This window comes from Heteronotia binoei, chromosome 17 (genome assembly GCF_032191835.1).
Source record: "Heteronotia binoei isolate CCM8104 ecotype False Entrance Well chromosome 17, APGP_CSIRO_Hbin_v1, whole genome shotgun sequence".
NCBI lineage: Eukaryota > Metazoa > Chordata > Lepidosauria > Squamata > Gekkonidae > Heteronotia > Heteronotia binoei.
This window is the reverse complement of record NC_083239.1, coordinates 25,121,178-25,137,550: the sequence shown is the minus strand read 5'-3', so window position 1 is coordinate 25,137,550 and position 16,373 is coordinate 25,121,178. Positions and strand designations below refer to the sequence as shown.

The following is a 16,373-nucleotide window of genomic DNA, read 5'->3' as shown; positions in this document are numbered from 1 at the left end:
TGTAATGCATGTTCCTTGCAATTATGTGCATATCTAGGAATCTATTCCTAGAATCAACATGGCAGCCTGGAAAGGTCTTGGGATGAACTATAGAAAGGTTTACAGGTAAGGCTAATATGATTGATTTGTATCTGCTTAATGTGGGTTTGCTGCTGTTTCTTGACCATATTCTGTCTTATCACTCAGTAAAAGTCGCACACATACTCAGAGGCATTGGGTTACTCCTGATTCCCTTTGTAACAGCCCTGAGTGTTTCTGATTTAACGGGGGGGGGGGGGGGGGGAATCTCCATGCTGGTTTATCAAAAATGCTGCATTTCTTGCTGCATTTCCTAAGCAGCAGCAGTTCTCCTCTTTTCCCACTCAATTGCTTCTAGCTGGAGGTTTTGCTCCAGTTTGACATCTACAGATACAAGATTAGGCAGATGCATGGAAGATAGATCTATGAGGTGGGTGGGGCCGAGAGGGCTCTCACAGCAACTTCCGGATCTCAGTGCAAGGTCTTGGATTCTATACCCTGTTGTTTGCCATCTGCAATAATTGGTTGGCCACTGCGTGAGGCAGGATGTTGGACAACATGGACCACTGTTGGATCCAGCAGGGCTGTTCTTAAGCACTTGTAGGGGATGGTTAGAGCATCAACATGACATCCTCTAATTATCCAAGACTTTCCAGGTATCCACCTGCTTTGATACAGTCGTCTTTGGAAAGACTGCAATCAAAGCACCTGTGCATGCCCGATGGTTTCGAAAGTATTCCTTGTCAAAGATTCTGCTCGCTTTAGTACTATTTTCCTTACCTAAGCCTCCTTTTCTTCTTGCATTCTGAGTGCTTTTCAGGCATCTTTTTGCAGCAATTAATTGGATCGCTATAGCACAATGCTGTTAATAACAAATGACACATCTCCACACTCTGGAGTCTCTCCCTTGCAAGAAGATATACCGTGGTGCCCAGTCCAAACACTGGTTCTGGCACCATAAGCTTCTATTTGGACTGCCACCAAGAGGCCTGTATTTCAAAGGAGATTTGAATAAGGAACTGGAACAACTGCATGCTCACTGCACATTGAAATTAGGGTTGGACCACAACATGTCATATACTCCCATGTTCAGGGGGCTCTCCTCTCTGAGAGGACACATGCTGTGTTTTGGTCTAAAGTGTAGTTTAAACCTATATTTCAAAGATCTGAAAAAGGAACGGGGACAACTGCATGCCCTCCACACCCAAAAATAAGGTTTGGACCACCACACGTCTTACAGCATCACTTTCAGGGGCTTCTCCCCTTTGAGGGGACATATGATGTCTCCTGGTCCAAAGTCCAGTTTTTGTGCTGGCTGCTCCAAAGTGAGGTGCCCCTACGACAATCACACAGAGACCAGGTTTAGGATTACCAGCTCCAGGTTGTGAAATAATGAGATTTTTGGGTTGGAGCCTGAGGAGGGAGAGTTGGGGCATAATGCTCCAAAGTGGCTGTTTTATCCAAGAGAACTGATCTCTTCCACCTGTAGATCAGTTGCAATAGCAGGAGATCACCAGCAGCCACCTGGAGGTTGGCAACCCTAGCTGCACCTCAAAAAACAATCTTTGGACCACCCCAAATGGCACATCCCCACACTCTGGAGACTGTCCCCTCAGGAATGAACTGCAATTTGGTTGCTTAAAAAATTAAAGGTAGTCCCCTGTGCAAGCACCTTTTGTTTTCCAACTCGGGTGACATCACATCATGATGTTTTCCTGGCAGACTTTTTATGGGGTGGTTTGCCATTGCCTTCCCCAGTCATCTATGCTCTACACCCATTTAGTGTATTCTGCAAAGCCCTCTTGTCCAAATTCCAGAATCATTTTGTTTCCATCTCTCCATAAAAAAGCTTTGTTCCAGCAGCATGGTCTGCTGCACAATAGCAAAGTGAGTATTTCCCCAATATATGTTTACCATCATTCCCCTAAAGAGCACCACCTTAGTTTTTAAATTAGGACAGAAAGCCTGTTTTGGAGTAGATTATTTCCTTTATCAGGAAAGAGCCAGTTTAGTGCAGTGGTTAAGTGTGTGAACTCTTATGTAGGAGAACTGGGTTTGATTCCCCACTCCTCCACTTGCACCTGCTGGGATGGCCTTGGGTTAGCCATTAGCTCTGGCAGAGGTTATCCTTGAAAGTTGCTGTGAGAGCCCTCTCAGCCCCACCCACCTCACAGGGGGGGTCTGTTGTGGGGGGAGAAGATATAGGAGATTGTAAGCCGCTCTGACTCTCTGATTCAGAGAAAAGGGCAGGGTATAAATCTGCAATTCTTTATTTACATCCCACCTTTCTCTCCAAAGCTGTTTATATTGTTCTCTTCTCCATTTTATCCTCACAACAACCCTGTGAAGTAGGTTCGGCTGAGAGTCTGTGTCTGGCTCAAGGTCATTCGTGGTACAATTGGGGATTGAAAGAAGGGTCAGGGCTGGCCCTGCCACTAGGCAAACTAGGCAATTGCCTAGTGCGCTGGCCTTCTGGCGCCCCTCATGTGACTTGTGACATTATGGGGGGGGGGGGAGTTAGCTTTGCTAGACAGTCTAGGGCCGGCCCTGAGAAGGGTCACTCGGATCCTAGTCCGAAGCCGTGCTGGTTTTACAGCATAAAGCAGGGCACTGCATTAGCCATGTGAAACAGCTTGGGGGTAGGGGTGTCCACAGGAAGTGCACCTTGTTTTCATAATTGCGTCCCTCTCTTTGCGTATGAGATGGTGCAGGAAATGGTAGGTGACTGAAAGAAAGCACTTTGAGTCAGGCATTATTGCAGGGGTGGCCAACTGTAGCTTTCCAGATGTTTTTTGCCTACAACTCCCATCAGCCCCAGCCAGCATGGCCAATGACTGGGGCTGATGGGAGTTGTAGGCAAAAAAACGTCTGGAGAGCTACCGTTGGCCACACCTGGATATATTGTCTCCTAACTGTGCACAAAGTTTTTAGATAGATCACGCTCAGCCATTTTTTTCTCCCTGGTTTGGAGGGGGGCAGGGCAGGCGTGAGAAAGCAAGGAAGACCTCCGCCAGGCTTCTGTTCGCGAGCGTTTCTGCAGCCTCCGAGGCAATCGGACTACAACTCCCAGAATGCACCACGACCCCACGCTGAGCCCCGCTCCCCTTTACCTGTCGAGGCTGGCAGCCGTGGGCTCCGCTTTCTTTCTCAGGGCTTTCAATCATAAGCGAGATTGCATCAGCCGGAGATGCTTTTTGTGCAGCTCGTCGTGCTGCAGCTTGCCTGAGAGGGGTGTGTTTGTGTCCGCATGCTTCTTTTTGCAGAGCGTGGACTCGGGGAGGGGGGAGTGTTTGCATTGCACCCAAGGTCGCCGTGAACGCCCGCTGTTGTTGCGGCCGGTTCTGACCTGATGGGAGGAAGCGGGGCGGAGACTTAAGACCTGCGCCAGAAACTTCCCGAAGGCGGCGAACTCCCACGTGCTGATTAAAGCCGCAGCGGGACTTGGGTTGTCGTTCGGTTTGTTGCCGGAGAATGAGCAGCTCTTCCGCGGCTGGGGTCGGCCCCGACACTGCCCTGAACGCCGAAGGCCCCGAGGCCTTCTCCAGGGATGCCCGGCGCAACCCCGTCCGGGAGGAGGAGGACCACTGCAACCTGCCGGTGCGGAACCGCTCGTCTCCCGACTCTGCCAAATGGGTTGGGCTCCAGAGCCGCGGAGAAAAGAGCCGAGGAGAAGCGCTGGATGCCTTGGCCCAAGCTCTGTCCGGCCACATCCAAGGCGGGCCTTGCTGCCCTCTCCAAAACGGGCAGTCGGAAGCAAAGGCCTTCGAAGAGCTCCCCTGGATTCTCGTGCTGCTGCTGAGGCTGTCCGGAAGTTGCCCTTTCCAAGACATCCGAGAGCGATGTGCCCAAATGCTCCAGGCTGCCCAGGTAAAGTTTCCGGGTTGGCAAGGTTAGATGCTGCTTAAAAGGCAACAAAAACCAACAGAGTCTTGGAAAAGCGATGCTGGCTTGAAATGGCTTTTGTAACAGGAGCGTGAGACTTCTGTTTACATTGAGGAAATCCCATTGGTAAAGAGATCAAAATATTAACTGTCTCTAAATCATGCCTTCCAACACAGAAATCCCCCTGCCGTCTATATCTGAGAAATATTACTGGAAGTGCATTGTGGTTATTTGGTGCAGAAAAGCACTCTTCACATGCTCAGAGGCGCTATTACTTCAAATGGGGCAGGACGTTGTAGCACAGAAAAAAAAAGTTCCAGATCAGGGGTAGCCAATCTGTGACTTGGGAGCCACATGTGATTCTTTCATACATATTGTGCGGTTCTTCAATACCTCACCATCCGGCAGCTTGGAGAATGCATTCAAAGTTGAAGTTGTTTTCTTTCCACCTCTCCCTCCCCATCTATTTTCCTTCCTTCCTTCGACATTCATGTCTTGCAGATCTCAAACATCTGACGTTTCTTCTATGCAGCTCTTGTATTAAGCAAATTTGGCCTTCCCTGTTCCAGATCCTGTATGAAAATTAAGCCCCAGGTAACTTTTGTACAATCTCCTCAGCCTCATCTGGACCAAGTTCCCATAGAACAGTTGTCCTCAAACTTTTTGAAGTGGGAGAGCCAAGGTGATGTGACAGCTAGTCAGACAAGGATCTGAGAGACTCTGGTTCGAACCCCTACTGTTGTGGAAGTTTGCTGGGTAACTTTGGGCCAGTTACCCCTTTCAGCCTAGCCTACCTCATAGGGTTGTTGTGAAAACAGGGCTGGATCTAGGGGGCAGAGGGGGTGCTTGCCCACGGCAGTGCCTGGGGAGGGGGTGTCAAATTTGGCGCTCCAGGTGGAGCAAGCCAGCAGCTCCACAGATTTTTTTTTTTTGCTTACTCAAGCATTACAATACAAAGCTGCCTCGCATTCCCCCATTGCCCCCTCCCCCTTTAAAGACCCTGCAGTGAGAGAGCAAGAGAGGGAGCAGGCGCTGCTTCCTTTAAGTCTCCTTGTTCTCGCTGCTGCTCAAGCCTTTTCTCTGACCTCCCTGCCCCTCTTCCCCCAGTGCTTCAACCTCCCTGTTCTTGCTGCTGCTGCTGCTCAGGGAGAGGTCTGCAAGATCTCCTCCTTCCCTGCCATCACCCACCAGCCCCCTCAGCAGCCTCTGTGTCTTTTTCCCTGGACTTGGCTGCTCAGTACCATGACAACCTGCTTCTCTCTCCCCTCCCTTCTTTTCTTCTTTCTTTCACCTCCCACTATCTCTTCTCCAGAGCTTCATCAACCCCCTTTCCCCCCCCTCACTCTTTAGAACTGTCCTGTTTGGTTCTGATTTCCACTCCTGGTTAGACTCCTTTACTTTCTCTGGGGCTTTTCCTTTCCTCTCCTCTGTGCAGAACTTGTGCCTTGCAAAAGCTTGCCGGGAGGTGGGGACAGCTGTTCCTTTCTCCTACTCCACTTCCTCCTCTTTCCTCCTGACACCCCGACCAGTAAGGATGGCCCATCCCCTCCCCCCCCTCTTTCTCTCTGCCTGTTTCCTTTCCTTTATTTCTCTCCTTTCCTTCCTTCCTTTCACCTTAGAGAAAACTACTTTGCATTGGTTTGAGATGACGCTTCTGATCCCACCCCCCTTCTTTACTTTTGCAAGCACCTTTTCCACATGGTAAGTTCCATTAATTTTAGTGATGTTTACATTTCCACTAAGTAGCTTTCCTCTGCAGTCCTGCCATGTTGGAAAAGCTCTTCTTATCATGAGGATGGTATGTAAGGTTATTTTGGTTCCCCCCCCCCCATTTGCTGCCCTTGTTGCATCAACTTCCTGTGAAAACCACTGACCACCAGCTATATGTAGCTCATTCCACTGTCCCTCATTCCTCATCTGAAGAAGTGTGCATGCACACAAAAGCTTACATTCTGAATAAAACTTAGTTGGTTTTAAAGGTGCTAGTGGACTCCTACTTTGTTCTATTGCTTCAGACCAACATGGCTGCCCACCTGGATCTTCCTGTGAAAAGCTTTAGGATGATGATTATTCTTTTCCTTTCTCACACCCCTTTCCCTCCAATCCCACAGATGCTTGTGAGGCTGCTGCTTTGGTGCATTCAACTTCCTGTGCAAAGCTCCTTGCATTGAGATGATTATTCATGCTTCCATTCCTGCCCTTGGTGCATCAACTTCCTGTGCAGAATCTTTTGCAAATGGGCAGGGATGGGGAAAGGCAAGGAGGGAAAATGTTTACACAACTACAGTGTGCTTTGATGGGGAGGGGGGGCATTGCCCTAGTACGCTAGCTTCCTGTGCACTGTGGAGAATCCTTTGCACTTGGGGCAAGGTGGGGTGTGTGTATTTGGTGAACAACTGAGGATGTTTGGCCATGTTTCTGCTCATCCTCAAGTGTATCTGCTTCCTGCGCATCACAGCCCGTTCCTTAGGCAAAGGGAAATAAATTTGGGGACAGGGTAAAAGCCGGAACAACCTGGGCTGCCACAAAAAACACTGGGATGCATCACAGACACTCAAGAACAATATTCTAGAAAAGAAAAAGCGGAACTGACACGTCCTTATTACCCCGTTCCGGCCCAAAATGCCTCCGGAACACCCAGAACAGGCCAGAACGGGCATCAAACAACCTGGGCTGCCACAAAAACACTGGGATGCACCACAGACATTTCAGAGCAATATTCTAGAACTGATAAAGTGGAACTCACAGGTCTTTATTAGCATATTTAGGGCCAAAATGCCTCCAGAACAGGGTGGAACAGGCATTAGAGAAATAATGATGAAAAACAGTGAGATGTGTTAACTGCACTCCAGAATACTATTTTGGACATCCAAACACAAAAATATTGTGTTCCAGGCCAAAATGCTTCTGGAGCACCCCAGATCAGGCAGAAGGGTCATTCAACAAATAACAGTATTTTTTAAAAACCCAGTGGGATACATTATAGGTACTTTAGAGGAATATTTTGGAAATCCAAATGCAGAAATGTCATGCACATTAATCTGTTCTGGGCCATAATACCTCCAGAACACAACGGGATGGGCATTCAAGAAATAATAGAATCACTGAAAAAGGTAGGATGCATTACAGGCACTCCAGAAAAAAATTTTGGAAAACAAAACACAGAAAGAGTACACTTTTATTAACCCTTCCTGTCTTCAGGTAACAGTGCTTCATTTAACTTTCCACCCATTCCAAGCCAGTCTTTACATTACTGGTTTTGTTCACATTAATTAATCCACAGTGCACTAGGGACATCCCTCCATTGCTTTACTATTTTGATCCACTGCATGGATTAAGATGGATTAAGGTGGTCCTGCAGAAGTGGTATAGTACAGTGGTTGAAATTCCACAGAAGCTTCACTTTTTGTCATGTTCATTGCCCTGGTATGCTAGTTTCCTGTGCACTGTGCAGAATCCTTTGCACTTGGGGCAAGGTGGGGTGTGTGTATGGGGTGAACGACTGAGGATGCTTGGCCGTGTTCCTGCTCATTTCTCTGCAAGCCAGCATAGAAAACTTGTTATGTTAGAAAACCTGGGACAACCACCACTAGTCTGGGTAGATGCGACTGGCTTTGTGGAGTAGTGCATAGACCGTTCCAGTTATTCATTTTAATATGACATCTCTGTTCTTTTGTTAGTTGGCTAAGTACTGCACCAGGTCTTGTGGAATGCAAGCAAACTGACTGATGTGTGAGTGGGGGACCTGCAGAAACCCTTGGGGAGCCCTTTCACGGTCAGCCCCTGGCCCTGTGCTGCGAAGCCTGCAGCTACTTCATGATTTAAGCCCCATACCACACCGGAGACAGCAGTTCAGGGACCTTGGAGTTAAAAGTATGCCTGGCGCATTTTTAGCCTTGACCCTGTTGCCTGCCACTCCCTAATAATAATAATAATACTTTTTATTTGTATCCCGCCCTCCCCGCAAGCAGGCTCAGGGCGGCTCACAACACGTAAATGCAATGTACAATAAACCATATACAATAATTACAATTTCAGTTATAAAATCATCCTTAAAATCATTAAATTACATTAAAATTAAGATTATGGTGCTATAGTTAAGATCTTCCATAAAATCCAGTGACTCAAACATAAAACATATCCAACAGGACTTTCTTGGCTCGGTATTAAGTGAAGGCTATTTTAAAGAGGTGGGTCTTGCAGGCCCTGTGGAATTGGTCTAAACATCGCAGAGCCCGTACCTCCTCCTGAAGTTTGTTCCACAGTAGGGGAGCCGCTATGGAGAAGGCCCGATCCCGGGTGGACTTCAATCTGGCTTCCCTTGGCCCAGGAATATTCAGCTGGTTCTTTCCAGCTGACCTCAGTGCTCTCTGGGGTTCATACGGGGAAAGACGGTCCCTCAAGTAGACAGGTCCTCGGCCATATAGGGCTTTAAAGGTAATAACCAGCACCTTGTAACGAACTCGGTACACCACCGGCAGCCAGTGCAGTCCGCGCAGCCCCGGCTGTATGTGCTCCCATCTTGGGAGCCCCAACAACAGCCTAGCCGCTGCGTTCTGCACCAGCTGCAGCCGCCAAGTTCGGCACAGGGGCAGCCCCATGTAGAGGGCGTTACAGTAGTCCAGTCTCGAGGTGACCGTAGCATGGATCACCGTTGCTAGGTCCTGGCGCCCAAAGAAGGGGGCCAACTGCTTCGCCCACCGAAGATGAAAAACCGCGGACTTGGCAGTGGCCGCAATCTGTGCCTCCATTGACAATGAAGGCTCCAGAAGAACCCCCAAGCTCCTGACTCTATGGGCCGCTTTCAGCAGCACACCGTCAAAAGCCGGAAGGGGGATTCCCCCCCCCCCCCCGGGCACCACGGCCCAAGCAAAGGACCTCTGTCTTCGTTGGATTCAACTTCAACCCACTCGGCCTGAGCCAACCTGCCACGGCCTGCAATGCTAAGTCCAGGTTTTCCAAAACGCAGTCAGGCGGGCCGTCCATTAGTAGATAGTCCTCTATTGTTCTCCCCTCCTCTAATCTGACCAACTGTCCTTTCCACAGTACTCTCTTAGGTCATCTCTACCTTTTCATGGGAATCTCCAGGTGCTAGGCGACACAACTTTTCAGACAATTTTGTGTGATGCCTGACTGAGCAAGTGAAAACACTGATGGCTAGTGTGAATGGAATAGAAAGTGGCATGGTATAGGAATGGCAAACCATCTCTGCTTCTCAATTGTTTGAAATCCCCTTCCTGGCATCTATATGTTGGCTGTGCTGTGGCACATGACTCCCATTTTTAAATCTACTTTTCAGCTTTTTCCACAAACCAGGACATCCCTCATATCTGTAGAAACGTATCTCCTATCTCTCCATGGCTCCTAGCTCTACCTAGGGAACTTGCAGGAACTATTGTTTGTTTAATGACTTTTCTGGCCTGGAAAGAGGAAATGAATACACAATTTTTCTAGAGGCATTTTAACTTGCAACAGGTTAATAAGTGCACAGTATTTCTGCATTTGGATTTCGAAAATGTTGTTCTAGAGCGCCTTCAATGAATCTCATGTTTTTTGGTGGTACGCTTTCTTATTAAATGCCCATTCCACCAGTTTGGAGGTGTTCTGGAGCAATTTTGGCCTGGAACAGGAAAATAAAAGAATGACAATCTTCCATTGATTGTTTAAAGCCTGTTCTGGGGTGTTCTGGAGACATATTGGCCTGGAACGAATTAATAAAGATGTGCAAGTTCCTCTTCTTTTCTAAAATGTTGTTCTGGAGGGCCCGTGATGCATCCCAGTGTTTTTTGTGGCAGCCCAGGTTGTTTGATTCCCTTTCCAGCCTGTTCCAGGTTGTTCCAGAGACCTTTTGGCCCAGAACGGGCTAATAAAGATCTGTGAGTTCTGCTTTTTCTTTCTAGAATGTTGTTCTTGAGTGTCTGTGATGCATCCCAGTGTTTTTTGTGGCATCCCAAGTTGTTTGATGCCCGATCCAGACTGTTCTGGGGTGTTCCAGAGGCATTTTGGCCCAGAACAGGGTAATAAGGACATGTCAGTTCCGCTTTTTCTGTTCTAGAATATTGTTCTTGAATGTTTGTGATGCATCCCAGTGTTTTTTGTGGCAGCCCGGGTTGTTTGATGCCCGTTCCAGGGTGTTCTGGAGGCATTTTGGGCCGGAATGGGGTAATAAGGACGTGTGAGTTCTGCTTTTTCTGTTCTAGAATATTGTTCTCGAGTGTCTGTGATGCATCCTAGTGTTTTTTTGTGGCAGCCCAGGTTGTTTGATGCCCATTCTGGCCAGTTCCACTTGCCCCAGACAGAGAGTTCCAACAATATGCTGTGGCTAACAACCACTGATGGACGTCTGCTCCATATGTTTAACCAATCCCCTCTTGATGCTGGGTATGCCTGTAACCACCGCCACCTCCTGTGGCAGTGAATTCCACGTGTTCATCACCCTTTGGGTGAAGTAGTACTTCCTTTTATGCATTCTAACCCAACTGCTCAGCAATTTCATTGAGTGTCCACGAGTTCCTGTATTGTGAGAAAGGGAGAAAAGTAGTTATTTCTCTACCTTCTGTATTCCATGCATAATCTTGTAAACCTCTGTCATGTCTCCCCTCAGTCGATGTTTCTCCGAGCTAAAGAGCTCCAAGCATTTCAACTTTTCTTCACAGGGAAAGTGTTCCAACCCTTTAATCATTCTAGTTGCCCTTTTCTGTACTTTTTTCAATGCTATAGTATCTTTTTTGAGGTGTGGTAACCAGAATTGTACACAGGACTTCAAATGAGGCCGCACCATCAATTTATACAGGGGCATTATGATACTGGCTGATTTGTTTTCAATTTCTAATCATTTCCAGGTTAGCATTGGGAATGCTCTTTAGTATTTCCCCCCCTCTTTGCACACATAGTGTTCCCTTTTGGTGTTGTTTTCTTCCCACATTATGCAGAGGCACACCTATGTTTCCCGTCAAGCCTCCCAGGTCCTCATTTCCAGTTCTCCCTGTTCCTCTCAGTGCTGATCTCTTGACCCACAAAATGAAAGCATCCTGACCTGCAGTGCAGTCTGAGCAGCATTACCATAGGCACATACATTCAGTATTTCATCAGGCACTGCTTTTTAAACTTTAAGTAGCCTTCAGGACTAGAAACTTGATTTGAAAGAAAGAAAGAAAAATACTCCAACATTCTCAGCATGTTGGATCCAGCACCCAGCTTCTTTGCACCGTGTTCAGCATCCAGCATTTTTGTATGCACATTGTAGCCAAGAAATTACATGGTCTTCAACTGAAGATATCTACTAGGAAGGCTAGGACAATAGAACAGAGGTTCCCAGCCTTTTCAGTATGGTGAACCACAATTTATTTGGTATAGCGACTCATCCAAGGCTAACTCAAGGTTTTTTTGGCACCCTAAGCAAACTTGGAATGCAAGTGTCATTCCAACATACGAGTGTTTACATCTGGAGGATTACCTGTTCCTCTCAGTTGCTGATATGAGAATTCATGGGGCAACCTTGAAATGACTTTTCTCATTTCTCCTTGGTCAGGGACAGGGGGTGGCGCTGGGAGAGAGGGTGTCAGCCAGGTACCCTTTAACATGTGGCATTTCTCACGGGGCAATCCTGTCCCTGTTGTTGTGCCCCTTGCCCAGCTAGTGTGGAGTTTCAGAATACGGTGCATCAATATGCTGATGACACCTAGCTATACCTGTTAATGGATGGCCTTCCAGATACCACTCTGCATAATTTGGCTGCGGGTTTGAAGACCGGTGGGATGACTGAAAAAGAGCTAGCTGAAACTGAATTCAACAAAGACGCAGGTTCTGTGGTTGGGAGGGGGGCCTTCAAGTTTAGAGCACTAATTTCCCACTGTTGATGGGATGCCATTGACATCAGCACAAACCATCAGGAGTTTGGGCATAGTCCTGGATACATCCTTATCCATGGAGGTCCAGGTCATAAATGTTGCCAGGCTGGTATTTTTCCATCCAAGCCAAGCATGGCAACAGGCCCTGTTCTTGTCATGCAGGACCTAGCTACAGTAATCTATGCAATGGCCACCTTTAGGCTAGACTACTGTAACCTGCTCTGCACTGGCCTACCCTTGAGACTAACCCCGGAAACTCCCAACTGATCCAGAATACGGCAGTGCAAGTCCTGATGGGAATGTCAAGGATGGGACATATTCAACTTGTGCTGTGCCAGCTGCACTGGCTCCCAGTGGAGAACTGAGTCAGGTTCAAGGTTTTGGTATTGACCTTTAATGCCTTGAGTGGTCTGGGATCTACGTTTTCAAGACTGCCTCCTCTGGTATGTTCCCCAAAGAGCATTAGGGTCTGCTAAGAACAATCTACTGGTGATCCCTGGTCCTAAAGACATTCAGCTGTCCTCAAGAAAGTCGTGGCTCTGACCTGGTGGAGCTCTTTGCCAAGTAACATCAGGCCCCTGCGGGATTTACTGCAGTTCCGCAGAGCCTGCAAGGCATAGATGTTGCACCAGTCTTGTGGTTGAGGACAGTGACTGGTAATATCATGGCCGGCCTGGCACCCTCCTCTCTCCTCTCTTTCCTTCGTTCTCTGCTTTCCTTCTTATCCTGCTCATGAAGCAGCATCGCAGTCTGAAACTGGTTAACAATTGAGCTGGGGATGTTTAGCCTGGAGAGGACTGAGAGGTGATATCACCATCTTCAAGTACTTCAAGGGCTGTCATATATAAGGATGGCGTATTCTATTGCCCCAGAAAGTCAGACCAGAATCAACAGGTTGAAATTAAATCAAAAGAATTTCTGGCTAAACATTAGGAATAACTTCCTGACAGTTAGAGCAGTTCCTCAGTGGAACAGGGTTCCTCGGAAGGTGGTGGGCTCTCCTTCCATGGAGGTTTTAAAACAGAAGCTAGATGGCCATCTGACAGCAATGCTGATTCTGTGAATTTAGGCAGATCAAGACAAGGAGGGCAGGAAGGCTTGCATCACTGCTTAGTTCTCAGGGCCCTTTCTTACACACCCAGGGAAATGCTGATTGACACTTTGGCGTCAGGAAGCAATTTTTCTTCTGGCCAGTTCGGCAAGGAATTCTGGAGGTTTCTGCCATCTTCTGGGCATGGAGCAGGGGTTACTGGAGATGTATGTGAGGGGGGAGGTATTTGTGAATTTTCTGCATGTAGGGGGTTGGACTAGATGACCCCGGAGGTCCCTTCCAGCTCTATGATTCTATGAAACACTCCTCCCGCCTTCTGACTGGGATAGAAGGGCTCAGGGATCACTGTTCCTACTTGTATCTGATGAAGGGAGCGTTGACTCTCCAAAGCTTATGCCCAGGATATCTTGTTGGTCTTTAGGATGCCACTGGACTTGAATCTAGCCATTCCTACTTCTGTCTGATAAAAGGGGGCTTTGACTCTCAGAAGGTTCATACTCTCTTTTCAGGCAGACACTCTTGGCCTGTAGCTGCCGCAAAGAGACAGAAAGTCAGTGGGTACAGTCTGTTTATTTAATTCCTGTATACCCAGTGGGGGGAATTAAAGCAACTGACATTAAGGGGAGGGACGGTGACTCAGTGGTAGAGCATCTGCTTGGTAAGCAGAAGGTCCCAGGTTCAGTCCCTGGCATCTCCAACTAAAAAGGGTTCAGGCAAGTAGGCGTGAAAAACCTCAGCTTGAGACCCTGGAGAGCCACTGCCAGTCTGAGTAAACAATACTGACTTTGATGGACTGAGGGTCTGATTCAGTATAAGGCAGCTTCATATGTTCATGTTCATATTCTCTGCTCCTCCATTTTTATCCTCACAACAACCCTGTGTTGCTACAGTGGAAACAAACAACACAACTTGTGCTTCTCATACAACTGTTCAGGGCACAGAAGGTGAGGTTGGGGTCTCTCTCCCTCATAGCTGGTTCAGCTCCTGCTGTGCCCTTGTGGGAATCAGTGCTCTGCCTTCCCTTTTCCACCCACAGGATTGCAGGGGTTAGCTGGGGCAAATAATTGGAGGAGGGGGGATTATGTTATGCCACATGTGGAAAAAACATCTTGTTCCTTTGAAAAAATTCTTTGCTTGACTCTGTTTTGGGGAAGATGAAAGGCTGAGCTGACCCCTCCAGTTCCAGCAAACCTGGCTGTTTTGATCCTTGACCCTTAGTGGCCTGCTCTCACATGTACCTCTCCACCCCCTCTCATTCCCCAAGAATGAAATCCATATACAAACTTTTATTAGGACTTCCAAAACTGCCCCCCCTTCCCAAAAAAACCAACACTGTTTGAGCTTTCAGGCTCACCAGAACTAAGGTCTGAAAGATCTACTTTCCCACCATTCTTATCTTTTTAAATTTTGTTAACACCCAGCTTGTTGAAGAGTTCTGGTGAGCTCAAAAGTTTGACCAATGTTTTGGGCCCTTTTGGTTGGTCCCTAATAAAAGGTATTGTATGGATTTTATGGTTGTGCCCTGACCCGGATGGCCCAGGCTAGCCTGATCTGAGAGACTTAGCAGGGTCCACCACTTGAATGGGAGACCACCAAGGAAAGCCAGCATTGTTGCACAAAGGCAGGCAATGGCAAACCACCTCTGAACATCTCTTGCCTTGAAAACCCTACAGAGTCACCATAAATCAGCTGAGACTTGACAGCACTTTCCACCACCAAGATGGCCATACAATTTATTCTCCAAGGACACCCTTGACCCTTCAGTAAAGGGCCTTGGTGATTCCCAGATGTGATTCATTTCTAGGTACTCAGGTGGGTGTGATGATTCTGGAAAGGAGTCATGGGATCCAAGAGTTGGAAGGAGCCTTTTAGATCATCTTGTCTAGACCCCTTGCTCAGTGCAGGAAGTCCACAATTCAGAGCTTTCATGCTATGGCTGTAACAAGACCCAAAATCCAGGAGTCCAGATGTGCAAAATACAGGAATCCAAAAAGTTCACTGAGGTCAAAAAGTCCAAAGGTCTGAGTTTCCTGACAGACAGCTGACCAGACTGCTTGACTGTCACCATGCAATTGATTCCATTTTCAAGCTGTTCTTTTGATTAAGAAGTTCCTCCTAATGTTCCATGCAGGGCTTTTTTTGTAGCAGGAACTCCTTTGCACATTAGGCCACACACCCCTGATGTAGCCAATCCTCCAAGAGCTTTCTGTAGGCCCTGTACTAAGAACCTTGTAAGCTCTTGGAGGATTGGCTATATCAGGGGTGTGTGGCCTAAAATGCAAAGGAGTTCCTGCTACAAAAAAAAGCCCTGGCCAAGTGAAATCTGTTCTACTACTTCAGTTCCTCAGATGTAATCTTCCCCTCTGGAGCTGCACAGAATGAGTGTTTTGCCTTTTTCCTCAGTGGCAGTCCTTTGTTCAAGTGTGGTGTAGTGATTAGAATATCAGACTACTAGGCTGGCTTTCTTTGGTGGTCTCCCATCCCAGACTTGAACTTGGAGGTGCCAGTTCAGATCCCTACTGTACTGCGGAAACTTGCTGGGTGACCTTGGGTGAGTCCCATCTAAGCTGCCTCAGAAGGTCACTGTGAGGATAACATGGAGGACAGGAGAATGACACGAGCTGCTTTGGGTGCTCACTGAAGAGAATAGCAGGGTATAAATACATAAGTTTGAAAAGTGTGATTATGTCTCTCTCCCACCCACCTTCTCCAGGCTAAACACATTTCCAGTTCCTTTCCTTGCAGAACATGTTTTTCAGTTCCTTTCCTCCCATTCTGTAAGCCATCATACAATGAGTCAGATGGTCACTGGCCAGCAATCTTGGCCGGATCAGCTGAGATCTCTTTAGGTAAATTCAAGTGGATAGCTGGGTTGGTTTGAAGCAGGGGTGGCCAAACTTGCTTAATGTAAGAGCCACATAGAATAAATGTCAGATGAGAGTCGCAAGACATGAAAATCAGAAGGTTGAGAGCTGTAAGGGATGGAGGGAGGGAGTCAAATAGATGGGGAGAGTGATGGAAAGAAAGCAACTTTAACTTGAAATGTGGCTTGGAGAAGTGATTTAAAGAGAGAAATGCCTTCTCCAAGATGGCCGGAGGGGGCCTCAAGAGCCACACAAGATGTGTGAAAGAGCCACATGTGGCTCCCAAACCACAATTTGGCCACCCCTGATCTGAAGCAACAGAACAAAGTTTGAGTCCAGTGGAACCTTTAGGACCAACAAAGTTTTATTCAAAATATAAGCTTTTGTGAAGAAGTGTGTGTGCACACAAAAGCTTATACCTTGAATAAAACTTTCTTGGTCTTAAAGGTACCCCTGGACTCAAACTTTGTATCATTTGCAAATGAATTTAGCATGCTGAAAACCTGGGGCTGCTCCTGCACACAAGAAGTGTTTGTTTCTAGTAACCCCTTCCAGTCCTCTACACCACCACGTTTGTTTAATAATCACTCTGCCTCTGTTCTAAAGCTGGGGTTGAATGTCTGAATATCAAAGCTCTTCAGCAGCCTCCTCAAGCAACAGACTGCCTCTGAGCAAAGTCTACATTTCTTTGCGCCATAATGTCACGGT

At 47.4% G+C, this 16,373-nt stretch overlaps 1 protein-coding gene across 1 annotated transcript in view; it reads left to right on the top strand.

Annotated features, from left to right (window-relative positions):
• The first annotated feature begins 3,642 nt into the window (after positions 1-3,642).
• Positions 3,643-16,373, top strand: part of SESN2 (sestrin 2) — a 63,714-nt gene continuing 50,983 nt past the window's right edge. Inside the window, exon 1 of the mRNA XM_060258202.1 lies at positions 3,643-3,885. Coding sequence (XP_060114185.1) covers positions 3,868-3,885 — 18 coding nt within the window. The 5' untranslated portion in view covers positions 3,643-3,867. The remainder of the gene's footprint in view (positions 3,886-16,373) is intronic.